Source organism: Eleutherodactylus coqui, chromosome 3 (assembly GCF_035609145.1).
Source record: "Eleutherodactylus coqui strain aEleCoq1 chromosome 3, aEleCoq1.hap1, whole genome shotgun sequence".
Lineage (NCBI taxonomy): Eukaryota > Metazoa > Chordata > Amphibia > Anura > Eleutherodactylidae > Eleutherodactylus > Eleutherodactylus coqui.
Window position 1 is genome coordinate 261,494,322 of NC_089839.1, and position 27,670 is coordinate 261,521,991.

Here is a 27,670-nt window from a genome sequence, read left to right on the forward strand (position 1 = left end):
GATTTTCCAGCATTACTTTATTTTAAGCAACAGGAAAAAAGGAAATGATGCAATAATCCTATTAAGTCGCAGATAAACACAGCAACTAGTGGGACAGCACAGCCCAGGAGGGGCATGTCATCCAATCATTAGTGGAGGTGCCCGTCAAGTGATTATTGCGCATCCTGCATTCCAAAAAGTGATACATTCTAACAAAAACTTAATATGTAAGAAAAGTGACCTCACTGTACGACACATGCAGCACCACAGACTCGCTGATACGGGGTTTCCCACCAGAATAAAGCGCTGCATACATTTACATTGTCTCAGATATGTTTGAAGATAAAAGTAGTGCTGCATACGACTAACCCAATGGACGCCATAAGTCAACGGGGTCCATCGTGTGCCGATCCGGCAGAGCAAATCTATCCTTGGCAATTTTTCCCCCAGGGAATGTGAGACTTGCTACGCATGTCAGGTTCTAGCAGTGGTAGTTCTAACCGGCGTCGTATAGAAGCCCTTGTTGGGCCATTGTCTCATGTATAACAGGGTACGAAAGCCAGAAGGAATCATTTATTGTAATATACACAAAAGGAAACATCAGACGCTTGTGTTAGCTAATCTACAAAATACAACCAGATTGTACTTCGCAACGTCACAGATATAATTTGTACAACATCTCCAGTATACAAACCCATTTTAGCTATAAGAATTACAATATGCAGACAGAATGAATATAAAAAAAAGTTAAACATATCATGTACATTATATAAGACAAAATAGGACACGGGTAATCTGTAAGACGAGGCACGAATAGTCACCTTGTATGTTCTTGTATCAGTCAACACTGTGGAAATGTAAATCACCAAAGGAGTAATTAAATGACTCTGGGGAAAAATGATCATAGTCCACTTTGAGGGGCGGGGGGGGGGGTGTCATGCTCTTAAGGCCCTTCTACATATTATCGCTTAAACAACCGCACACCTGCGTAAACTGCTGACACTTTTGAATAAAATTACAAGTGCAGATAATGGCTTTAATCATCTGCATTTTCCTCCATGAGTTGTTTGCTCAGCTGGGTGTGTGTTTATGCCATGGTTATCACATAAACACACGCCCAGCTGAGCAAACATCTGGCCAGCAGACTCCATTGTTCTCCTCCTGGCAGAATAAACAGTGTACTCATTATGTATGCAAGTCTTTTGAACAGCCAAGGGATGGTTTTGTCGGCTAAAAAACAGCTCTTAACGGCTGTTTGAACGAATTTTGAGTGATAATCATTGCGTCTAAAAGGGTCTTTACGGACTAGAGATTTTTTTTTTTTAATTTCATTCTTTACATTCATGCCTTTCAAGAGTGTAGCAGCTCATACTGTGCAGCATCACAATGTGTACAGTGGACCTTGAAATAAAAAGTTTTGTGAGTTTTGACAAAGTTGTTGGAACATTGACCATCAGTACCCTGTAGACAAATACATTGTTTTCCAGGCTCTAAAATAAAAATTTACGGCAAAAGAATACCAGGATTATTATAAAAGTTACCATCAGACGATGGTCCAGATGAGGATTAAAAGGACAAAAAAAAAAAAAATGTCCTTTTTGCATATAACATTGTACTAAATGCATGGAACATTTCTAAAGCCGAAAACCTGGCAGTGTTCAAAATTGAACTGCATTGTATAGTTGGGTTTTCACGAATTAAAATGAGCAAATTTTCAGTAAAAGTGGACTTTGATAATTTTTTTCTGCTGAGCCCTTTAATTATTTCTGGAGCGCAAGACAAGTGTGAATGCGAGATGTAGGGTGATCAAGTCCTCACGAAAGTCTCAAGTAGCCATTCTATAAGAATGTCCATCACACTGGGTTGATATGGATCTGATGGTAGCGCACCAACCAGGTAGAACATCGCTCCAGCCCACAAAGTTGTAGCCTTCATTATAAAGAAGCAACAAGAACTGGTCAAACTAAACGGATGCTGCAAATTAACTTCAACCTTAAAAAAAAAAAAAAAAAGAAGAGTTTATGGAAAACTTTATTCCTAACCAAAACATCAGAAAGTTCTGTATATACAAAACACTCCTAATATAATATTACCTTTAACTAATTATCGGGCTGCTGAGTTCCTGCGCCATACACAACCCTCGTACAGCCCACACAGTAGAAGAATTAAATAATCTTACCCATGTTACATTATTAATAAGATCAATGAACCATTAAACCTTAATTTTGTAAAAAAATCTCTATCTAACTGTATACTGCAGAGGTTGGTCATACAGCGCTGTAGCCATACTTATAGTATGTCCCGGCCTGCGGTAGCCCAGCAATCTTAGTAAAGGATCCTCTAATAGGTCTCTTAGTTCCAAGACGTCTCAAATTCAAAATTCCACTGTTGCATGCAAAATCCGCACACTTATCAGGCCGGTTTTGTCTGGAAGCTTATAGAAGCTTATTTTCTTTCCGGCACTTTCTGCCAAAACAGCATTTAATAAAAGTTGGTTTAAAAGTAATGTGTTCCTATCTAATATTCCAGGCCGCGTGCAGGAACTTTCTACTTTCGATGCGGGTTGGGTGTGCAGTTGGCATTCTGCTATAGGAGTATGTCGTAGATCCAGGCTCTAAGAGGTGGTCATGGTTTATGGAAACAGCTGAGAATCTTGTGCTATGGGGATTCCATGACTTGTGAGAACTGCGTAGCTCACTAGTCACATCTATGGGGTTAGAGAAACAGCCTGGCACAAAGTGCTTCCCTAAAATATGGCCCCGTCCCAGAGCCTGCATGCGGCAGCCAGAGGGACAGGGCATGAATTAGAGGTGTCCAACTATCCTAGTCTGATGACTGGTTATGGCCAAAAGTAATAGGCAGAAGTAGAAAGTAACTTCTGAGTTTCTGGACTAGGATGTTCACAACTCCATGCACTCACTGATCATATTTTGAGGGGATTGGACCTTTTTGACAATGTACGGACATACCTTGATGTAGATTACGCTCTGTCCAAAAATGTTAACTGACTAAATCTAATCAATCAATCTTCCATGGGATTCACAATGTTGTAGGAGTTGTGCCTCGGACGGCACGGTGGCTCAGTGGTTAGTACTGTTGCCTTCTGCCAGATGGCGTTTGTATGGGTTTGCTCCCTTACTCCAAAAACATACTAAATAGATGTACAATGACTATAGATTGTGAGCCCCACGGGAACAAGGCCCAATGTCAGCGATTTCTGTAGAGCGCTGCGGAATACGTATGAGCTATATAAGAATAAGTGAAGACATTTGGTCGCACTGAACACCCGTTCATGTGCTATCCAATATCCACCGTTCCCACACATTGCCTGTCCTATACCTGTCTGTAAAGACAGATGAGAATGGGACATGCAACAGGTTTTTTTTTTTTCCCCATCGGTCTGTGTGTAAAATCAGGCATGTGCCAAGCCTCAGGGCTGCGTGCTGTACAGAGTGCAATTGTATAAGTAGCCAGCAAATAACCCCCCCACCCCCCAAAAAACGAAATGTGAAGAGACCTTTAACCCCTTGAGTGGCACGCCCTAAAATTTTCCGGGACGAGCTCCACTGCCCATAGCGATATAGCCCGGAAGATTTCCGGGCTATGTATCACTATGGGAGCTGCAGAGCACAATGCCACAAGCTGTGACAGTGTGCTCTGCCTGCACAGACCCGGAGAGAACAAAGCAAGGGCTTTGAAAAACCAGCAGAAGATATTGCCGATCTGCCGGCAATCTCCTGCTTCTAAGTCTCCTGCTTTGTTTATAGGTTGCCATAGAGACCATCGGCTTGTCAGAAGCAAGCCGATGGTCTCTGTGGCAGGGAGAGCTGGTGCTTGGCTGTCAGAGGACGGCTAGGTACTAGCTCTTACAGCAGTGATCAGAGAAAACCTCCGATCTCTGCTGTGTTAACCCTTTACATGCTGCAGTCTATGTGACTGCAGCATGTAAAGGGCTGTCACTGCAGCATGTAAAGGGCTGTCACCATCGGACCCCCGGAATGTGATCAGGGGGTCCTGATGGGTCCCTGTGGAAGTCCCCTAAAGGGACAAAGTAAAAACATTGTAAAAAAATAAATAAAAACACTTGTCTCCCTTTGCTTGGTAAAAAAAAAAAATCAAAATCACACATGTGGTATCCGTGCGTCGTAATGACCCAGAGAAGGAAGTTAATGCATTATTTAACCCCTTAATAACATGGCCCCTTTTTTTCTTCCCCCCCCCCCCCCCCATTTCTTTTTTTCCTCCCCCCTGTTTAAAAAAATCACAACCTGTCCCGCAAAAAAACAAGCCCTCATATGGTCATGTCAACGGAAAAATGAAAAAGTTATGGCTCTTGAGACGCAACTGCAAAATTAGTTGAAATTCAATGATTAGACCATTTTAAAAAAACCTGCCCTGGTGGGTCTGACAGGGTGGTAGGAAACCCGCCACTCAAGGGGTTAAGTGGGTAAGGTATACATCTATCCCATTTATTTAAACATGGAACACTGCCCTAACTTTAAAAGTTCCCTTAAGATCAATCAAAAAACTTTGAGCAACTAAAAGTAAAAAAAAATAAAGTAACTCATGAAGGAAGTCTTCATATGAAAGAGTGAAAGCAAGCCATACACATCCAAATGCTGATATGAGCATTCGACTGACCGCTATTCCTTCTGCTCCCCCATACACATGCATGCTAGGCCAAGCGTGCACATTTTTCCGAATAGCGAGAGTTGGGTAAGGGTCGATCAGGAACCCGACAGTCGTCCCGACTATTATTGCTCCTGTGCTTTCACACAGTGACTGGAGGCGCCCGCCAGAGATCTTCCAACCATCCGTCTCCATTCAGCTTAAACTGGCAGTCGTTCTAGATGAATGACTGCCTGTTTATACGGGTCGATCGTCATCTGATGTTTATGCCTGGATAAAATGAACGACGAATGACTTATTGGTCATTCAGTTGCCAGCAGCAAACTTTATCATTATCATTCAGTTTTGCACGATCCAGCGATAAACTGAATGGATGATTCCATGTAGAAGAGCGCTAAGCTATTGCCAGACGCCTCTGCCAGGACTCATCTCCCCAGAGAATGAACGGATCGGACATGTTGAAGTTCTCTGCAGTTAGGACACTTAAATAAATATTAGATGGTTGGCTAGTCCCACCAAAATCAGCGGGTTCAGGTGACAATCTTGTATGCATGTTCTCCTTAGGGTGCCCAACACCTTCAATAGCAGTCTGTCAAATGTTCATTTGGTCAGCATTAGAGATGAGCGAACGTACTCGGATAAGCACTACTCGTCCGAGTAATGTGCTTTATCCGAGTACCTCTCTGCTCGTCCTGAAAGATTCGGGACGCGCTGCGGAGCGGGGAGCTGCAGGGGAGAGCGGGGAGGAACGGAGGGGAGATCTTTCTCTCCTTCTCTCCCGCCCGCTCTGCCCCGCTCCCCGCTGCGACTCACCTGTCAGCAGCGGAGCGCCCCGAATCTTTCAAGACGAGTACAGCGGTACTCGGATAAAGCACATTACTCGGACGAGTAGTGCTTATCCGAGTACGTTCGCTCATCTCTAGTCAGCATCTATTTTCCCCCCATACAAATTAAAAGGGTATTCCGGGGGACTGGGTAAACTTTTCAAAACTTTCCTGAAAATTCTACTCAATGCCCTTATTCCAAACATCTATGTAAATCATTAAACTGAGCTCCGGTACCTTTTTTTGCTGACCTGTGCCACCGCTGCTTTCCAGACGGCTACAGATTTCCACAGTGTTATTTAAAAGTGCAAAAACGTCATCTCCCACAATGCCCCGCTGCCAGTTACTGACGAATGTGCGCTCACAACTGAGTCATCATTACAAGTTTTGAAGGCACTGAGCATGCCCGACCAGTAAAACAGGTCATAACTATTGGTCTGGGGTCTGGAGGTAAAGCAATAGCTCTGCTACTTCAATGGGCAGATAGGAGTAAGCCTTCGAACAGTTCTGGCAGTGGCTTATCTCCAGGGACAACAAGAGGATTGGTGTTGAGTAGAGATGAGTGAGTATATTCGCTAAGGCTAACTACTCGAGCGAGTAGTGCCTTAGCCGAGTATCCTCCCGCTCGTCTGTAAAGATTCAGCTGCCGGCGCGGGTGATAGGCGAGTTGCGGCGGTGAGCAGGGGGGAGGGGGTGGGAGGAGAGAGATCTCCCCTCTGTTCCTCCCCGCTCTCCCCCACCGCTCCCCGCCCCCCCGAATCTTTACAGACGAGCGGGGAGATACTCGGCTAAGGCACTACTTGCTCGAGCAATGTGCCTTAGCGAGTATACTCGCTCATCTCTAGTGTTGAGGTTGATAGTTCAGTCTCATCAACTTTTCCCTAAAGTGTATGGGGGCCTTTAAAATAATCATTTCAAAAAGGTGGAAAAACCACAAAGGATAATAGAATTCAGCAAAGCTTTAAATTCACGTGCCGGCACTGTATGAGCACCTAGTTTATGACTTCCTGGGTTATCTAGAAATACAAACTTGAAAAATTGGCTACAACAAACTATATAACGGCCTGCTGACTGAAGGGCGAGGCTGGTTTTCACCAAGATCAAAAAACCTAAAAAAAAAAACAAAAAAAAAAAAGAAGAAAAAAAAAAGGCCCTTTTGGACGAGCTGATTTATCATTTGAACGATGTCCAAGTTCGGTCGGGCAGCCTGTTTATACAGCAGATATAGCGTTCAAAGGAGAAATTGTTCAGTTCTTCCCAGTCGCAGTATAAGTGAATGAGAATGACTGAAGGATCGTTATTAAATGAATGATTGGTGAACGAGCCAACGATTACTTTTATGCCTGCAGAAAATGGACAAGTGAAAAGCGAGTAAGACTGAATGACTATCGTTCACTTTTGCTCTTTTGGACGATTTTTTGAGCGATAATAATCGTCCCGTCTAAAAGCACCCCAAAAGATGAAAGACTAGAGTAAAATCCTAGACTGGTAGAGTTGGAAGGGACCTCCAGGGTCATCGGGTCCAACCCCCTGCTCAGTGCAGGATTCACTGTTTGTCCAGTCTTAGTTTGAACACTTCTATTGAAGGAGAACTCACCACCTCCTGTGGTAACCTGTTCCACTCATTGATCATCCCCACAGACAGAAAGTTTTTTCTAATATCTAATCTGTGTCTCCTGCCTTTCAGTTTCATCCCATTGCTTCTAGTCTTTCCTTGTACAAATGAGAATAGGGCTGATCCCTCTGTACTGTGACAGCCCTTCAGATATTTGTAGACAGCTATTAAGTCTCCTCTCAGCCTTCTTTTTTGCAAGCTAAACATTCCCAGATCCTTTAACTGTTCCTCATAGGACATGATTTGCAGACCACTCACCATCTTGGTAACTCTTCTCTGAACTTGCTCCAGTTTGTCTAGGTCTTTTTTAAAGTGGGGTGTCCAGAACTGGACACAGTCAGACCTCATCTGGAATACTATCTGGAATAATACACTCTAACTGGATGGCTTTATTAGATCGGGCCAGGGAAAGCCTTGGAAAATGTTGTCATATTGGTAGTTTACCACTGAGCTTCAATGCTTTAGGCTGGGGTCACACGGGGCGGATTCCCGCCGGAAATCCCGCGGTTTGACCGCAGCAAAAACCGCAAGATTTCCGCCAGGAGAACCGCCGCGGAAAAACCCGCAGCGGCTTTGAAGCGGCCCGGCCGCTCGCTCTTCCGCTGCGGCCGGCGCTCCCATAGATGAGAGCGCGGCCGCAGAGGAAAGAAAAAATAAATAGACATGCTGCATTCGGCAAAGCCGCGGCTGCGGTCGCCACAGCCACAGTTTCGGCCGGATTAACCGCAGCGGATTGGCCGTCCCGTGTGAAATCTCGTCCTTATGGCTGGCTAATCCCGGGATTAGCGGCCACAGGCGGATTTGCCGCGTGGAAATTCCGGACGGAATTTCCGCGGCAAATCCGCACTGTGTGAACCCAGCCTTAGTATGTCATTTTGCAGTACTATTCTTCCATATAAAGATGAGTAAACTACATTTACAATTATCTGAGAAGATAAAAACGGATTTCATACCCTGGGGCCAATGCAGAGGCTGTCTGTGCCCTTTACAGGGTGCCAACTAGTAACCCAGCTGCTAAGGGTGCTTTTACACGGAACAATTTTTTTTTGCATTAAACAATAAAACTGCTGAAATCATACAAATTTGAACGGTAATCATTCAGTTCAAACACGGCCAACGATGAATGATAATTCATTCACTTATTTTTCATTTCATGCATAAAAGTCATTGTTGGCTCATTTGTTAAAATAAAACAAAAAACAACATAAATTTACCTTTGTGTCTCAACTGCCCCCCCGAGCAAATAGCTTCGCTTGAGTTAGTGATTACTCACTACATGTAAAAGTACCCCAAACACAACGAACTCCCATACAATAGCCAGATTAAGAGGAAAGGTCTGCTTTTCAGGTTTTTCTCACTGATCCCTAGTTTTCAAATTGTAAACATTCTGGCCGCAGGAATTTCCTAGGAGCCCAAATCATTTTGGTCTTCTCTCCATTTCCTCCCTAGGACTGTTCATGTGCATCTGATAGCATGTCAGTGGCTTGTTATGAATCCCCCCAGCTTGTTAATGGGGGGCTTTCCTCTTAGCTTGTATTATGTAGCCTTTTGACTTTATAATTCCACGTGCTTTCACAATGACAGAGTATCGCAGGATCCATTCTGGCAACCAGCCATCCACCTGAGCTCCTTGAATGCCTTCTCTAAGGGCGTCTTGGAAACTTTCTTCTGATAAGATTTCTGCGTTTAAAAAAAAAAAAAAAGTGAAATAGAAAAAAAAAAAAAAAGAAAAAAAACATCCTATAACCTTAAAATCAGCCATCTAGGCCTGGATTGACAAAAGGTGCCCCCCATCAGCTTCTGACTGTCTGATACACATCATTAGTCTGAGACGCTACACCTTCTTTGATTAACCATTATTGTCCACATGCCTAGTACTGACCAATCAGAGCAGCATGTAGCGTCTTGGACTACTGATGCATACTATGCACAGTGTGTATCAGGTAGCCAGAGAAGCAGTTCGGCCATCTTTGCTTATCCAGACCCAGAGGGTCACTTTAAAAGAAATGAGGGTCAAGTACTGCAGCCCAAATCCAAAATGTGTTCCTGGGATATCTAACCCATCAGTCACTCTTTAAAACAGGTCTTTGACACTTATTGCATACCCAGATATGCCAAAAGTGTCAGATTTGGAACTCGCCTCTGGGACCCAGCAAGCGACTTCCTGAGAACTGTGAATGGAGGTGGACTGCGGGAACGATCCCCGACCGGCTCCACCTCCATTCACAGATCAACTATTGTGTAAAAGCACAAGAGCAATAGTCGCTGGGGCGGCTGTCAAGTGCTAATGTGCCCGACAGTTGTCCAATGTAAAGGGACCTTTACTCCTTATATGCATATGGTGGACCCGCTGCAGGATAACAGTGATGATAGCACTATCGGGAAGAAGAAAGTTACACTTACACTTGTCTTCCTAACAGCCATCTAAAGGTTTGGGTTTATCTGGTTTAGTGGCTTATGTGCCGAGAGACTTCCTTTAGGCCTCATGTCCACGGGCAAAAAAAGAATTAAAATCCGCAGCAGATTTTAACTCTTCTCCCGCCCGCGGATCCGCACCCCATAGGGATGCATTGTCCAACCGCAGGTAGATAAATACCCGCGGATGGTCAATAAAAGTAAATTAAAAAAAAAAAAATTTAAAAAACCTGACGTGACATGCTCCATTTTCGTGCGGGTCTCCCGCGGGGACGGCACCCGCAGGCTTCTATTGAAGCCTATGGAAGCCGTCCGGATCCGCGGCAGACCTAAAATAAGAATAACTTACCCGCAGCGAACCGGGCACCTCTTCTCTTCCTCCGGCCGGATCTTCTTGCTTCGGCTCGGAGGATGTGCCCGGCGCATGCGCGTGGCACGCCGCCGACGTGCCGAGTACATCCGCCGGCCGAAGAAAGAAGATCTGTCTGTGAAGAAGAGAAGACGTGCCCGGCCCGCTGCGGGTAAGTTAATTCTTATTTTCAGCGCTCATGTCCGCGGGGCAGGAGGGACCCGCTGCGGAGTCTCCATGGAGAATCCGTAGCAGGCCTGATTTTCCCCGTGGACAGGAGGCCTTAATGACTGATTGTTTTGCTACACACCATAGACTGTGTTGACCATTTCTAATGCTGCGTTTGCACTGAACGATTATCGCTCAAACCAGCTAAGCCGAACAATAATTGTTCAGTTTAAAATCAGGTAACGACTGAATTGCGAGCTTCTTGCTCATTGTGCAGTGTCAGCCGGCATGAGAATCAGCGCCGGCTCGTTCACTTGTCGAGCAGGTTAACCCTTTCCAATCCATTTATTTTTTCTCACCCATTCTCCCCAGCTCCAAATAAATTGGAGCTGGGGAAAATGGGTGAGAAAAAATACATTTCCCTGCACCCTCCTGAACTGACAAAGTTCAGGAGGGTGCAGGTGCTCACTGCACCGTGGAGGAACCTGCTTACCTGTCAGGCGTCTTCCGCATTCTCCTTCTGCCTCCCGGCTCGGCGATCATGTGACCGCTGGGGTCAGGTGGCACATGGCGGTCACATGATCGCCGGGCCGGGAGACAGAAGGAGAACGCGCAAGACGCCGGTCAGGTAAGCAGGCCCCACAGTGCAGGCTCCCGGCTCGGAGTTCATGTGACCGCCGGGGGTCAGGTAACACTGGCGGTCACATGATCGCCGGCCGGTCGGAATCTCTATGCATTACATAGCGCTAATTGAGCGCTATGTAATGTGTAAAGGAGAGGGCAGAAAGGGTTAAAAACCCTTTCTGCCTTCTCCTAGGGGGTCCTCGATGGGGACTAGTGCACAAGTGTATCTGCACCCGATGTGTCTGCCGATCGGGTGCAGATGCACTCCTGCACTGCAGTGTCGGGCCTGCCCCGACATTGGAGCTGTGGAGGAAAATGATGATGTCGGGGCAGGCCCGACATTGGATTGGAAAGGGTTAAACAACGCTTATTCAAGTGAGCGAGAACTGTGCGCTGCCCAACGAGAAGCCTGCAGTTAAATAGAGCAGGAATGAGCTGGTGATGGCGGTAATGATGTCACCAGCTCGTTCGCTTGGGCAAATGAGAATCGTCCCATCTAAAAGGAGCATAAAGCAGATTTCATTCTCCCACATGGTCACAGACCAGCAGAGACCGCTGACTTACCTTTGGAATCATTGTGTGTCAATAACTGAATATCAAACTCCTTTGCAAAGGCCGTTAGATCTGGGGGCATGATGCAGCAGGAGGCGAGATTCACCTGGTTACTACTTGGCTTTACCTGCGGAAGGACAGATATAGAATCAAAGTTGTAATTATGTATAATTCACACAAGTACTATAAAAAAAAGACGCTTTCAGCATAATATAAAACCAAAACCGTTAAAACCGGTAGACTGAAAGTTTTTGAGACTGCAGCTCTCCGTGACGTCAGCATCACATGAGCTCCAGGGGAGCAAGAAATTTCAGAACACTGGTTGTTGATGCGGAGGGAAATGCTCTGGAAGACAGCTGTTGCAATGGAACAAGTGCTTCGTTTTGGTGAACGGGCGCACAGAAACATATGTAATTCAGTCATACAAACGTAGACATCTCCTAAAACTCATGGAAGTATTTGACTGCATCAATAATACTCTGGTTTCTATAAAACGTTGACCATTTCTTCTATAGTAACCCTGTATAGTGAAAGTTTATGCAACTGTGACCCTTTGCATTTCCCATAGTTTTAATAATCTCCACTTGCTGTCAGTGACTAGGAACATTAAACACATTCCGAGATTAAAAACCATCCAGACCGTGCCCAAGCGACACAGCTTGCTTGGTGTATTAGAGGTTCCCGCCCTTGTAAGGGCGCCTGCCGCCGTGTGGGCAGGACCGGGTGCGGGTTTTCACATGTTTACACTCACTGACTGCAAGGAACGATCTTGAAAACGGTGATGAAGCAAAACAGAAATTATGGACAAACCTTGCATAACACTTCTTATGCCATCACTAATCGTTATTTACACAGGATCAGAGAACATTATTTACAACCATGTCCTCCATACAAAAAGTTTGCGCTGCCAGAGTTACATGGCAACTTTCCATATATATACAAAGTGCAAAACAAAGCATTTTGTAGTAAATTATATATTAGCCGCGCACAATACACAACATGTGTTGGCAGACAGTAACTGGATGCCGAGCGTCACCTGTGCCCAGAGGTAAAGTTGTTCCAAAAGCGGTTTATCTAAATCTGAAGTTCCTATAGCAACAACTTTGTTGTCCCGTACAAGACTTTCCAGTTCTCTCCAGTAAGGCTGCAAGTGCTCCAAGGTAAGAATAACTCCATCTTCCAGAGGAGGAGGTGCGATGATCACAGAATCCAACTGGGCCACGGCAAGAGTGGAACATGCTGAAGAAACAGATTGGGGGGGGGGGGGGGGGGGTGACAAGCGTTAATATGCATAGATACGAGTTACAAAGTTGTAACAGCATTTGTTTCAATGAATTACCTAGGAATATTTGAAAAAGTTAACAAACATTTATACCCCCCCCCCCCCTATTCCCCACAGAGGCTTGCCAGCGCCCCCGTCAGGGTCTCTATACCCAGTGATGTGTCATAGATAGATACATAACGCTACAACCACTCACAGGCTATAGAAGTCATATGAGATCCCATGGCTGGAAGTCAGAAGATGTAGAGACCAGCGCAAAGTAGGCAAAAGATTATACAAAGAAAGGAACAAAACTTTTTTCTTTTTTTTTTTTTTTTTTGTTTAGAGCTGAACCATCCTGCAGCGGCAAATCAGCGCAAAAAAAGTGGATTTGCTGCTGCAGAATATCCGGATGAGTTTTCTACAGCAAGTGCATCCTGTACATACCCTAAAGGGGTTGCAACTAAGCCTCACTGACTTGAATGGGGATGAGCTATAACGCCAGACATATCAAATGTGCCAATTTTTCTAGCAGGGGTTTAAAAAAAAATATATGTTTTTCCACCCTGTACAACCACCACCGCTGCTGTGGAATAGACTTCTTGCCTCCTGGCTTTCAATAGAAAATGCAAAACGTGTCAAAGTCAGATAAGGACACATCAAGTTCACACCCATTAAGCAATTAAAGGAACTCTGTCTAGTAAAATAAGGTGAGGCTAGGCGGCTGCATCATGTTGGTTCAGGGACAGCTTTAGTAGGACGCCGGTTAAGCGTTGCGAAAAAAGGAACAGAAATTAATCTATTATATATACTTCCAGCGTACTATATGCTTGGCATCCCGTTAGGAGACCAGTTGGGTTCCCCGGACACAATGGCATGAAAGCCTCTTTGGCAGGGTTACGATTAGGGAATGTGAACTTGTATACAGTATTAGCAACACATGTTTGCTAATCTGTTGTGTTCACGGACTCTTTAGTCCTGACGCCAGCCACCGGCGCTGCCAAATAATTGTTTATTTTCATTGAGGTTTGCATCAGCATATCCATATCTGTGAACACTGTGGGCTTTACGGAAAACCGGTTCATATGAGGTCAGACCTCGCAAATTTCTTTTTTGTTTAAACGGTGCCAAAATAATATAATCCCGGATAAGAGCTGCTCATGTTCTACTGCCCAGACTGCCACTGAAAACAGCTAGTCAACCATGCAGCTAGTCAAGGGAGTGTTGTGCCAGACACAGAACATTTTCCAAAAATCTGCCCGACAAAGGACATCAACGAAGGAACACAACACAGACGCCCTAAGACAAGGATTTGTATTGTGTAGCGTTAGGATTATGGTTGGCGAGCGGGCGATAGAGCAGTTAAAAGGCTAATCGAGGAGCTAAGAGTCCGGGTGTTGCTGTGCTCACATCAGTGCTGTAGTTTCCAGTTTATAGCTGGAGTCACAACCCTGTAACCGATTCTTACATCCAACCGATTCCCTTCAAGATGGCCGTCGTTGGAAAGATAGTACGGGCATGAAGTGATATTTTTTGCAGTCCAAAACAATGCAATCCATCAGAGAGTCCGACCAAGACGTGAAGAGGAGCTTAGACGTCTTGGTGGCTGCAAAACCTGGTGCACTCCTTTTCAAAGTTGCTGCCATGGTTTGGTAGGTCCCCCGTTAATGTATGTAAATCAGCTGCTGGAGTCTCAGTCTACCCCATTTGTAGTGCATTTCACGAGTCTGAGAAAGTCCCCAATGCTCTCAGGGCAATGGACCTACGGGAGAAGAGAGAGGATGGACACCCTGGTCCATCCAAGAGCAACGTAGATGGTCTTGGACTACTGAACACAGGGCATGAAGTAATCTGGTGGCCATCTGATATACATGATAAGGGGACAGGATATGAGACAAGGAAACAATGAAATAGGAGGGCACCACGCATTTCACTTCTACATTCTGCATGTATAGTGAAATTTCTACTGAGAACCAGAGGGTCGCTTTAAGAAACAAGGACCAGGACACCAATAGCTGCTCTCCATTGATAGGACGCTGTTAAAGAACACACCACATGTGACGTCTTATCTGGAAACTACAACTTAATTGCAGCCATTATACAAGTGTGATGAGAGGTCACAAAACTGGGATATGTGGGGAATGACTGATGTGAGGGGGGGCAGTTTCATATCGCCAACATACTTAAAAGGAGAATGACCATATTTGGTTGATACGGTAAAACATAAAAATAAAAAAGTACTATAGGAACAACTGAGGAGTGCATATATATATAAAATTTTACACATACATACTCAAAGCAATAATATAACTCTGTCATGCTATTATAGGTTAACATCAGATGGGTGCGGTGTTCGTGTAGAGCGAGCTCAGGAGCTGGGCCTGCTGCATACATGCCGGCTGTCAGCAGTCAAAGACAGCTGACACTGGGCTGCAGCGGCTTGGATCGGAGATCGGGCTGATCCTGCCTTTAACATATTAAAGGTAAGTGCGTCCTATAGAGCGAATGTGCGGCCGGCATACAAAGCCAACACAGCAGGAGAGCACAGCGGCCCGCCCAACAGCTGATTGGTGTGGGCGGGGGGAGTAGCAGGGAGCCCAACTGTTTTATGGGCGGCCGGCGGCTCCTGCCATGAAGCTCACAGATAATGTGATAATGATCGCTCCATAGCAGAGCCTGGCGCTCATAAAACAGCTGACTGGTGGCGGCGGGGGAGCAGCAGGGAGCTCAACAGTTGGTCAGGCAGCCAGTGGCTCCTGCTATGAAGCCCACAGACAGCGTGCTAACGATCGCTCCATAGCAGAGCCCTGCTCTATTTTAGGCTGCATGCACACGACTGTGTTGGATTTCACATGGGGATCCCACAGCAGAATCCGCCTCAGTGTCCGGCCGGACACGCCTGCGTACTGGTCTGGATTCTTTCCTTCTGTGCTGAGGATATGCCAGCTGGCGCACATGTGGAGTACAGATTTGACAGCGCTGTCGCTAGGCAATGATGCAGATCCTGCAATGATTGCGGAATGGCTGCGGGACGGACGGCTTCCATCGACTTCAAATCTGTACTGCCCATGTGCGCCAGCCGGCAAATCCGCAATACAGAAGAAAAAAATCCAGACAGGTATGCTGGGGTCAACGGGTCAAATTCCGCTGCGGGATCCCGCATGCGGAAACCGATATGGTCGTGTGCATGCAGCCTAAAATAGAGCATGCTGCGATTTATTTCCCCCCGCGAGTGGAAAAAGCGCAATTGATTTCCCCCCGTGGGCAGAAACAAAGTGTTTTTTTTCCATAGCATGCTATGGCAGGTTTTGCTGCGGAACCGGAAGCGGACACCTGCTCCGGATTCCACAATGCAAATCCATCCATGTGCATTGGGCCCAAATGCTACCTGATTAGTGTGCTCCATACACAGCGGGCTCTACTAGAGATGCTACTCTGCGTATTAGACAACAAGCTAAAGGCCGCCTGCGAAAAAAGACAGCAGAACTTGTAATGAAATCCTTTCTATAGCCGGTAGATTCCTACGACTCACCCATGTCTACTGCATGTCGGATGGAAGAAAGGCCACTGCCCAGAAGGAAAAGCTTCACTAGAGAGGGACAAGAAAGCAGAGCTGGTCATTACATAGAAGACACAATACAATGGCTTACATCAGTATACAACCCCTTACATAACATCCCGATGATTATCCATCATTACCAGTAAAGGAAGTCATGACCACCACCGAGCTGAGGGGCAAGTGTGACTAGTCTATATAGTAGGGGAATCTGCCATTTATATACAAGGTGACAATCCATGCGGAAGCCATAAGTCACACCTTACTTATGCGCCTCTACCAGAGCCTGTACCCTGGGGCATATCTGCTGTGGTCACATGATACCCATAGTAGGTGTATGCCAGCATTACGGGTCATGTTGTGCAGTAGGCATGGATAACACTAAGGTTCCCATTGTCATTAAGTGAATGGAATATAAGTGATAGAAGTGTATTTACCGGAAACTTTCATTTCATCTCTTTCTTCGGGGTTTATGGTTTCCAGTGCCGGGGTCATAGAACATTCCAGTGTATACGGCGACTCCTAAATAACACAAGAGTGATCCGTTAGTCTCATGTACAGGGGGTTCATATAGACAGCGGGGGGACCACGGCGGACCTGTTACCAATACACTGGGAAAGGTCATGCAGCTGACACAATATTGAATTAGAGCAAATACTGAGGGATGACAGATTCCTAACACAGTCTGACAAGTCGCGCCTTCGTTAAAATAACTGTCTGGTCTCAGATAAAGCCCTTCTACATGGCAGAGATCCAATACAGTAGTATCATTCTAAGACAACTTCATATTAGTGGGACCTAAAAAATAAAAGCCTGCATCGGCAAAAGAACAAACAACCCCCCCCCCACCTCCCAATCCATTCCTGGTCCTAAAATATTCAGGCTTTGATGACTTCCTCCTGGAGTTCAGGAAAAGTGCCCCTCTGGCCTGCATATCAATATAGCACATGTGCATTCTACAGCGCCACCTATATGATGTGTACAGTCAGTTTATACACGGTCATATGAAGTGTACGGTCAAACGCTCCCTTGTCCCACCCCCTCCCATTGCAAACAGCCAGAGAAGAGGAGATAAGGGGGAGGGAGTTTAGCAATCACGTTGCTAAACTCCCTCCCGCCTCCCTTCTCGGGCTGCTGTCATAGGAATCTATGGCAGCGGCCGACGAATTCCGTCCGGGAAGATAGTTCCAGGACTATCTTTCCTGCTGGGCGTAAAAGTGCTGTGGGAATACGCCTGTGTGATCTGATGCATTGGAATCCAATGCATCAGATGGTAGCGTATGTGGCCGGCCATGAAAACGGCGACCGATATACACTTGTGTGAATAAGTCCTAAGGAAGGCGCGCGAGTGATTGTTTATCACTATCTTGCACCGGTATAATTGCTCCTCCCTATAGCAGCCCTCATGTTGTTGGATGTGGTGCTTCTACAGGCCCTCTTGTATTAGTACATTGGGAAGTATATAACCATTTTGTATTTTTTTTTCTGCTTATGTCCCTTTTTTGGTGTTTTTGATTGTCTTACGAGTCCCTACACTAACATTATCGAGGACCCTTGACGCGGTTTGTGGGCTTGTACCACCAACACCTCGTATTAATCAGTATTTGTTGGTACATATCAGTAACATGCAGTGCGGCTCTGAATGCTGGGAAGCTCAGGGCAGCACGCTGGATTGAAAGATGATGTCACCAATAGGTGGTGAGCTTTTTATTTATTTTTTTTAATTCTAAAGAAAGGTTATCAATAATTTAGTCCCAGAAACCCCTTGAATAAGTGTAAACGGAGCCCGCCTTGCACACTGATAAGTAGATACAGCTGGTATAAAGTTCTGATAAAGAAAAAAATAAAATAAAAAATCCCTCTCATTGGCCAGTTTACATATATATGGCCCATCCAGCCAAGACGGAATTGACTCCTAGAGATATTAATCTTCACTTCAATGATTAACTATTCAAAAGACATGGAAAAACACCGCGACTGACCCGACCATCCAGTACGCTGCCACACTTAAACACACCTTTGCTTAACCCCTTAGTGACCACCTCATTTTTCAGTTTTTTTCACCGTCGCACTCCTAGAGCCATTACTTTTTAATTATTCTGTCTACATAGCTGTATGAGGGCTTGTTTTTTGCGGAACAAGTTGTATTTTCTAACGGCATCATTTTGGGGTACATAATGTACTGTAACTATTTTTTTTTAGGACGACTAATGAGGGAAGAAAAGAAGTTCTGCTATTTGTTTTTTGGATTTCATTCTTACGGCGTTTCAGTGTTTTGGTTTTTCTAGAGGCGGGATTAACAGAATTTGCAAGTGTTTTCCATTTTGCTTTTTAGTGTGGTTCACAATGCAGTATAAAATACTACGTTAAATTAACTCTGCAGGCCAGGACTGGTACGTCGACACCAATTTTATATAGGTTTTTCTTGCAACTTTTTCATACTTTATTACACAAAAAGTTTATATTTTAAACACCGCATTCAAAGAACCCGAACATTTTTCTTTCTTTTTTTTGTCAGTAGTGCTCTGTGAGAGTTTTTTTTTTTGTGGGATGAGTTATACTTTTTAAAAAGTGTTCCCATTTGTTGATACACACAAAATTTTGATCACTTTTTAGTCGTTTTTTTTGTAAGGCAAGATAGGCAAAATTAGCTATTTGCACCATGTATTTTTTTTCATGGCGTGCAGCACGCAGATTAAATAGTGTACTACCTTTTTTTCTCTGTGTCATTATGAACGCGGCAATACCAGATTTTTTTTCTTCTCTTAATACTTTAACTTTTTATTTTTGTCCCACTAGGTGGAGTTGAACATCACTATTTTTTAGCTTTCTTATAATACACTGCTATACTCCTAGGCCACCGTAGCTGGGAGCCCCAGAGGCCATTTTTAAGCCTCCGGGTGGCATACCAACCCATCAGTACTCTGCGATCACATCATGGGGGTCCAATGGGTGAGAGAGGGAGCCATCTCCCTCTTTCAGCCTTTTACATGCAGTGGTCGAACACTGACTGTGGTGTTTGAGCAGGTGCCAGACTATAATCCAACAGCCGAGCACCCGCTTCCCCGGTACAGGAGACTCATGCGAGGCCTCTGATGCAGCCGTTGTAATAATGGCGCTTGCATCAGAATGAAGCCCATTAACCGTCACGGTCAGAAGACAAATAGGCGGTTATTAAAGGGCTAAAATGGTAGTCCAAAAAGACTTAAAACGGATTAGCCTTTTCAAAATACTATAAGTTTGTAAACAGGGGGAAAAAAAAAAACCTATTGATTTGAGAAGCACATGTCTAAAACTGGGTGTGAGGTAGGCGCCACGTGACTGTAGTGGGGGATAAAGCGCTCAGAATGATCAGATTTAAGAGAAAAAAAAAAAGTATGTTTAAAATACCCATTTAAAATACTGTGTTTAATTCCGTCCTACTTTGGTTCAAATAAGTGAACAGAAAAATAGTCCATGTGAACGTACCCCAAGGGCAAGTACACCCCTGGGTTATGACTGTCATTATTACGTCTCCCTGTTCAGCTTTAGGATTTCAATAGGGTTTTTAAAAAAATGGAAAGCTTTCAGCCGGCTCCTGCTCTGCTAGGGTTACATTCAACAGAACAAATAGTGCAATCTGCAGCGTTATCTGTTCAATCAATAAAGGAAACTCCACAGAATGGAGGCAAACGGAAAGTTTTCCTCTTTTTTTTTTTTTAACCCCTTCATGACGCGGCCCCACCCCCCCCCCCCATTTTCGTTTTTTCCTCCCCCCCTTAAAAAATCTTAACTCCTTTATTTATCCATCTACGTCGCTGTATGAGGGCTTGTTTTTTGTGGAATGAGTTGTATTTTTGAATGGTGCTATATAATGTACCATATAATGTACTGAAAAACTTTTAAAAAATTCTGAGTAAAAAAAAAAAACAAAGAAAACCGACATTCCGCCATCTTTCGGTGCGTCTTGTTTCTACGGCGCACAAACTGCAACAAAAGCGACATGATAACTTTATTCTATGGGTCGGTACAATTACTACGATACCAAACTTGTATAGTTTTTTTTTACTATACTACTCTTTTTTTTTCAAAGACATTCAATTTTTTTCAATGATTTTCTGCCGCTATCTTCTGCGTGCGATAACTTTATTTTTCCGTCAACGTTGTTCAGCCATGGCTCATTTTTTCTAGAATGTCCGGTAGTTTCCGTTAGTTAGTCACTTTTTATTGCGTTTTTTCTGGGAGACAGGGTGAATAAAAAAGTGCATTTCTGGCTTTTTTTTTTCCCGGACGACGTTCACCATGTGGGGTAAATAATGCGCTACTTTGATAGATCGGACTTTTAGGGACGTGACGATACCAAATATGTATTTTTATTTTATTATTTCGACTTTTTAATTATAGATATGGCAAAGGGGGGGCAATTTAAACTTTTGTTTTTTTTTTATTGTAAAAAAAAAAAAAAAAAGTTTTATTGCTCTTTTTTTCACTTTACTTTTAGGTCCCCCTGGGGGACTACAATATGCGATACTTTGGTCACTCCATTACGTCATACTGCATTCTGACAGGCAGCCTATTAAGCCACTCCACTGGGATGCCTGATAGGCAGTATCTCAAGGCAGCCCAGGGGCCTTTCAGAAGGCCCCGGGCAGCCATGACACCTGCATGGCTCCCCCAATCACACCGCGGGGGGGGGCTGTATGGGACCCCCAAACAGCGTTCGGGGGCTTTAAATGCCGTTGTCAGAACCGACAGCGGCATTTAAAGGGTTAATAGCCGTGATCGCGGCTATTGCCCGCGGCTGTCAGCTGTAGTAAACAGCTAACGCCCGGGCTGTATGCAGGGAGGTCGCCCCGCGACCTCTCTGCATAATACCCCGACGCTCCAGGATGTAAATGTACGTCCTGGAGCGGGAAGGGGTTAAATCCCCACTGAAATCCGGGGAGAAATACTGGAAATATTTCAGTTTAAATTCTAATTCTCTGCTCTAAAAGCAGAATAGAGACAGAATGATAACTCAGGGTTATAGTGCAGGTGTGTGACCACCCTAAAAGCAGCTCACATATGGCGATGTCAAAATTAGGGTAGTTTGTAATATTTTTAGAAAAAGTAGAAAAAAATATATATCATCTCTCTCCCCTCTCTAGTCCCGTTCCTGACCAGATCTAACACCCCATGTCACCGCAGTCACACCAACACTCCAATGTACAGAATCTCTCATTCTAACCTTAACCTAATGCATAAAGAGATCCATAGCAGCGGTAATTACCTGCACCAGCTCCGGGCTGACCTTCAGGCTCCATTCATTCAGAGTTGTCCTGATGCAATCTCCCAACTGCAAAAATAAAAAATATATTACAATCGAAAACACGTCATCAATAGTGAATGGCTGCGGACTGGTATGTCACATATCATCTTGAACAGGTCTTTTAGTATTGATGGTCCATCTTTAGGATAGGTCATCAATAGCTGATTGGCAGAGGTCCACCACTCGGAATCCTTGACGATCAGCAGATCCCTGAGCCAGCCCATCAGTGTGCACTGGAAGTAGATAGCGCTGTCCGTATTACAGTGGCCAGGTTTGGTACTGCAGGCACAGCTCCCACTGAAGTGAATGAGAATTGTGCCAGTGATACCAAACTGTGCCGCTGCAACGTCGGCACCAATATCTGTTTCCAGCACTGTCCCCACTGACAGCGGACCCAGTGAATCCCGAGCAGCAGACCCCAGCCGATCACTATTGGAGGACCTATCCTGAGAATAAGTCATCAATAGAAAAAGTCGGACAGTCTCTTTAATGAGTAGGCTGCAACATCACGGTTCGAAACTCCATCATGGCAGCCAGGATGTGAGCACTGATGCCAGGAGCATGGGTGGTGAAGCTGTGGCCTCCGATGCACTGCAGCTGTCACCACACTGGAAGCGCCACGGGTGACACTTTAACCCTTTCCAATCCAATTTGTATCCTGGTTTCCTAGGGGGCTTACTCTTTTTCTGCCATTTTACATTGGTGCTATCTGCAGGCTAAAGCCAGTACTGCATGAGGTGATACATTGGATAGGCTCCGACAGCAGAGAGGCTGGCAATATGCAGTAAGAGAACCCCGACGGACGTCTTCCAACATCGGAGCTGTACAGCCTTAAATCATAATTTCTTCAGACGTCAGACAGTGGATTGGAAAGCGTTAATACATTCCAGGAAAGAAGAGAGGCAAATACTGCTTCTTTTGTTATTTTATGGCATTGCCAACTGTAACGTTTTGGTTTTTTTTTAATCAACCTCTTTAACCCTTTCATGAACAAGAATCATTGATGCCCTTGTGTCCAGGCCACATTCTGCAGTTCTGATATCCTCACTTTCAATAAATCAGAACTTTAAATTTATTTAATTTTTTGTAAATGAGGATTTGGTTTTTCATTACAAGTTGTATTTTTCAACGGCACCTTGTAACATATCGCATAATGTATTGGAGGTTTTTTTTAAAAAATTCCTAACTGTGGAGAAGTGGGGGGGAAAAAAAACCCCACAAGTAAATTACAGGAACATCCTTAACAGGCAAACGATCATGGCAGCCCTGGAAACTTTCAGACACCCCCCAGGCTGCCATGACACTTGGACGACACCCTCACAACCTCACCCTCAGTTCGGGACATGTAAAGGGTTAACAGCCACGATCAGAAAGAACTCTGATCACTATGTGGAGAGTGGGTTCGACTCCTGAGTCCGCTCCATACACAGTATATGTAGTTGACGGCTATATATGTGCCAACTATAGGGTATGTGCAGTTAGGATGTATATAGCCGTATGTGCGAAACGAAGAGATTCATTTAGACTACTAGTATAAAAAAGAAAGTTAAACATGCCACCAAGTACGACCTGAGCAATCCACGTGTATTTGTGTGGAGACCAGGAGAGGCATACTGTAATCATTGATGGGATGTACTGTATACTTTGAGCCCGGCACTTATTACCCCGGCACTATCCTACTCTCGGAGTTGCATAACTATTCGTTTTCTTTTCACAGCTCGGCATGCCATGTGACCGTACGCCACAGTATCAGTGCATGGTGAACCATTAACCCTGTGTAAAGGCTGGAACACGGCGACTCAAGAAGAAACGTGTAAAAGGCCGTGACGGAATATCACTAGCATGGGAGGGGGGAAAGCACTAAAGGTACTGTTGTATCTTGTCTTCACCAGAAGAATGGGTGGAGCAAAGCTGCACACCCGCAACTTGATTGGCTGGGCGGGAGAATGGGTTTCCATTATGTTCCATCCCGCCTCGTCATGCTGCTGACCCCATGGCCGCTTTCCCTTGAGCCCTTACCGACTTCTGTACTAGACTGCGCCGGAGCACGGATGGGAGAAGAAGGCAAAGCGCCAGGGGCCAGTGAGATCCTGCCGCTTTTCCTTGTCCGCTTCCCAGCTCCTGCACTGTCAGTCTCATCTGTCCTGTCACATACTGCAAGCATTATAGACTGACAGCGGTTGACCGACTTCGCCGGAGAAGGCAGATTGCCGGAGGCAGTGACAGTGCAGGAAAGCAGTGGAGCGGGGGGGGGGGGGGGGGGGGGGGGGGGAGGAGAATTACGGCGCTGACGCCGGCAGGGAAGGTCATTGGGGGAAGTATTACTGTGGACCTACGAGCCCACAGCGGTGCCAGCTTGAGGGATTGACAGCGGGGGAAGTAGGAGGACTTACATGAAGCTGGAAGGGAAGAAGGTCGCCAGGGAAATTATGACAGCGGAGCTAGGAGCACAGACCAGCGGATTCTCTGTCCCAGCCAATGAAGTTGTGGGCATGCAGCTCATCTCCACCCATTCTTCTGGTGGAGACAAGATACAACAGTACCGACCGACTGTTATATGCGATGGCCTCCCAGACCATCACACCAGCAGGAGGCAGTGTGCTGCTCCACACCAAAGGCAGGACTGAGGTGCTTACCCCTAGGTCTCCAAACACGAATACAGCCGTCATTCGTGCCAAAACCAAACCTGGATTTATCACTGAAGACAACCCGGTCCCACCGTATAGCAGGCCAATGTGGTTGTTCATGACACCACTGCAAATGATGGCAATGGTGGGTAGGTGTCAAAAACAATACATGTAATAATCACCATGAGACCAAATATCCTTCAGCCAAGAGCCTGGAAATGGTTACAACAGACACAGGGGCCTGTAACAATGGTGCCCACCTGTCTCTGGATGGCAGACAACACCACAGTTGTAGCTGCTCATGCTTGTCAGACAATCCTCTCTACTAAGAGTTTGTTAAGAGTGTCCCGAGCCCGGTCACCTTGTGTGCCCCCATACACTGGACCCAACACATCCTAACAGTCTGATCAGAATGGCCCAGGTGGTGGGCCCTTCGTCAATATGACCATCCAGCTTATCGCATTACAATAATGTGCCCCCTCTCAGACTGTTAATTTGGCAATATATCTTCTCGGCGCCATAGAGGCGTCTAGTGGTCAACAAGCTCCACACAAGTGGAAGAAGAGTCACTACACACAGGGAGACACTTTTAGGGCCTCCGATGCCAAGACCCTTCATATAATCATCACAACTCTAATAATTTACAGATCAGCCTGAGATGTAACTGCAGGACAAAATGACAACTCCTTCTAGGGGCGGGATTTTTTCCCCCAGATTGTATGTAAGAATGGAGCATGCGTTTTTCAAGGACAACCCACTGACCTTGGCAGAGCGTGCCCTACCATCCCAGGACGCTGCGCATTACACAGAGCTGGGGCACTTCTGGGGAACAGTGAATGGGCGGAGGTCCGGGATGCCAGATTGCCATCAAATAAATCTGGTTATTTGTATCGCGCCAATTACTGTGATAATGATGGCTTATCCGTCATCCATATTCACACGGACGATGTTAACATCTATGCTCCGCCCACATTTGAGATTGGCAGAACTCAAACCCATTACAGATAATGTGTGCATTCACTTGTGTTTTTTTTTTCCATGGGCTCGTATAATTATTCCACTACTTTGGTGCAGTTTATTATAATTTGTTGAAACTGGTACACACGTAGTTATTGTCAAAAAAACGTGGATATTTAGGAAGATATTGCACTCCTAAGGCGCAATGATTGATATTTTTTTGCAATCGATGCGCCTTCTTTTGTTAAAACGATACTTTTATACCTCCACAAAAGAAATAACAAATATCAAAATTACTGTTATTCTTTGCTAACACAGCATTGATAACGGAGGCATTATTTAAAAAAAAAAAAAAATTTTTGTTGTCATATATGTTTGTCAATTTTTAATAGGATAAATAAAAGTTATTTTTTAATAATAAAAATTAGATTTTCTAGTGGGTCCTTTTCAGTGAAGTAATCTATACAATACTAGAACCCTACTGTCTCAGTGAATATATATGAATTGAGAAGAATTGAAGAAGAGATTGCACTTAGATGACACGGTGTGTGTATATATATATATATATATATATATATATATATATATATATATATATATATATATATATATATATATATATATATATATATATATATATATATATATATATATAGGCGCAAAATGTGATAAAAAACGCACATATACTCAGAGTGAAATCAGTCTGTATTTCACTGACCAAAAAAACAAACAAACAAACAAAAAAAACAACACACCCATAAGGTCTTCCACTTCTGGAAACCCCCCCTATACAGATCCTTGGTCCTCACATCGGAATGAGCCTCGGGGATCTGCATTCCACACCAGCCCAGTAGTAGAACTTGTTGTGGTCAGCATGACTCCAAAACTACGAAGTCATCATGACGGCACACCCTCCTGCCTGCAGCGTGTCGTCAGAGCTTTATAGCAACACGCGTGACTCACGGCTCATGTATGAGGAGGAGCCTGCGGGGCGGGGGCACCGACCGGAATGTGGGGTCTCCACTACGTAGAGGCAGAACCGACCAGTAAGATATGACCAGTGTAGTAACCGAAAACTAAGCTCTGGCCATACGTAAAACACACTGGTGTCGTCACACTTGGGATATCGCTGCGTTTTTTTTACGCGATTGTCAATGGGACTTTCTAATGTTAAAAACGCATCGCACAAAAATTGCTAATTTCTGCGCTGCATTTTAAATATTAGAAAGTCTCATTGACATTCACGTTAAAAAAAACGCGGCGATATTGCGATCACAAGTGTGAAGACCCCCTGATACAGAGCGACTGTAACTCTATATCTACTCAAATAGCTGCATTTTTCATAGCCGGGTTTTAAAATCGCAGCATGTCCGTTTTTTTCCTCCATATTTGTATTCGTTGGCGCTATTTTCTACCAAACAAATCCGCATTTGAAAATAAAACAACGCCAGCCAATCCATCCCGAGCAGTGATGGCGACCGCTGCAACGTCACCGGCCCCACGGACAGGGGACAAGAGGCTGGTCTGAAGGTGACCCTATAGAGACGGGTACAGGAGGGCTAATACTGCAGACCGCGCCAAACTGCAGACGTGCCCCGTCATCCGTGACAATAACTACCTGCAGGGAGGGAGGGCCATCCTAATCCGGGCGCCTCTGTGACAGGAGTATTTGTCCCCTGGCAGATGGCATCCCCCGCAGTATACTGCACAGGCTTATCCTAAACCATATACGTATATCCCACGTGCGGTAATATTTATCAGCGTGTACACCTATGAATCACCCCGAACAGCACATAAGCCACATTCACACGAGCGGATTCACGTGCGCAAGAGTTGCGCACAAAATAGAGCCCATTGATTTCAATGGGTTAATCGCATGCACGTATTTTGCACATACACACAAAAAAAAAAAAAACACCAAAACACATGTTCTATTTTCCTGTACATTTGCGCTGGGAAAGAGTGCGTTTTGAAGTTATGCAACCAATTGGCTATTTCAATGGCTAAAGGGCGTTTGTGCACATTTTTAGTGCATGGACAAAAAAGTAAAAAGAACAAAAATACACACACACAAAAAACAACAAAAAACTGTTGCACACACAAATAGGCAACGCCAATTCCACAAAAACGGATACGTTCGTGTGAGTCCAGCCACACGATCTATCACAATCACAGAGCTGGTCGTCCAGATGTGGAAAAAAAAAGGCACACCTCTTATATAAAATGACCATCTATCAACTTTGACAATTATTTTCTAGGGCGCCCACCTACAACTTTAACGCTCTTCATAAGGGGGCGTGGCCAGATAGTCCTATGAAATGCATAGAATCGACAAAATGACAGCAGGGCGCACATATAACAGTGCTGCCCAGTATGTATGTGTATATATATATATATATATATTATCTATACACACACATATATTATATAATATTTTATAGCAGTGGTCCTATCTCTTGTACAGAAAAAAAAACTACAACTCCCAGAAGAGCCTGTACGGCGCCGGTGCTCAGGGGATGCTGGGAGTTGTAGTTTCCTAACAGCTCGCCGTGGTTGGCTGGGCATCACCCACCTCCTCGCTGGGGGTAACGGCACACTTCTTCTTCAGCCGCCCCCAGTTCATCAGGTTGCCCGTGTGCAGGTGGAGGGTGGCCGCCCTGTCCAGCAGGGTCCTGGCTGCGCCGCTGTCGGTGCCCATGTCCTCGCCGGTGGAGAGCTAGCAGTGTGCTGGTGTGCTCGGTAGCCGTGAGTGTGCGGAGCCCCGCCTGCGCTCCTCTATTATACGGCGCAGCTCTGGAGGAGAAGTGCTGTGTAACCGTGACTCATC

General features: G+C 45.0%; 1 protein-coding gene across 2 annotated transcripts; it reads right to left on the reverse strand.

Moving 5' to 3' along the window:
* GCLM (glutamate-cysteine ligase modifier subunit) lies at positions 1-27,670 on the reverse strand. 2 transcript variants are annotated; one of them, XR_010791259.1, is made up of 8 exons: positions 27,416-27,670; positions 21,221-21,286; positions 16,410-16,494; positions 15,949-16,005; positions 12,192-12,394; positions 11,168-11,282; positions 8,262-8,727; positions 1-1,971 (listed from the first exon to the last, which is right to left on the reverse strand). XR_010791259.1 is itself a non-coding variant. In XM_066597366.1 (7 exons), the coding sequence occupies exons 1-7, from the start codon at positions 27,539-27,541 to the stop codon at positions 8,555-8,557; spliced, it is 825 nt and encodes a 274-aa protein (XP_066453463.1). In that variant the 5' UTR covers positions 27,542-27,670; the 3' UTR covers positions 6,271-8,554. The 2 variants fall into 2 exon arrangements, 1 of the variants encoding a protein (XP_066453463.1); XM_066597366.1 differs by lacking the exon at positions 1-1,971 and having other exon boundaries at positions 6,271-8,727.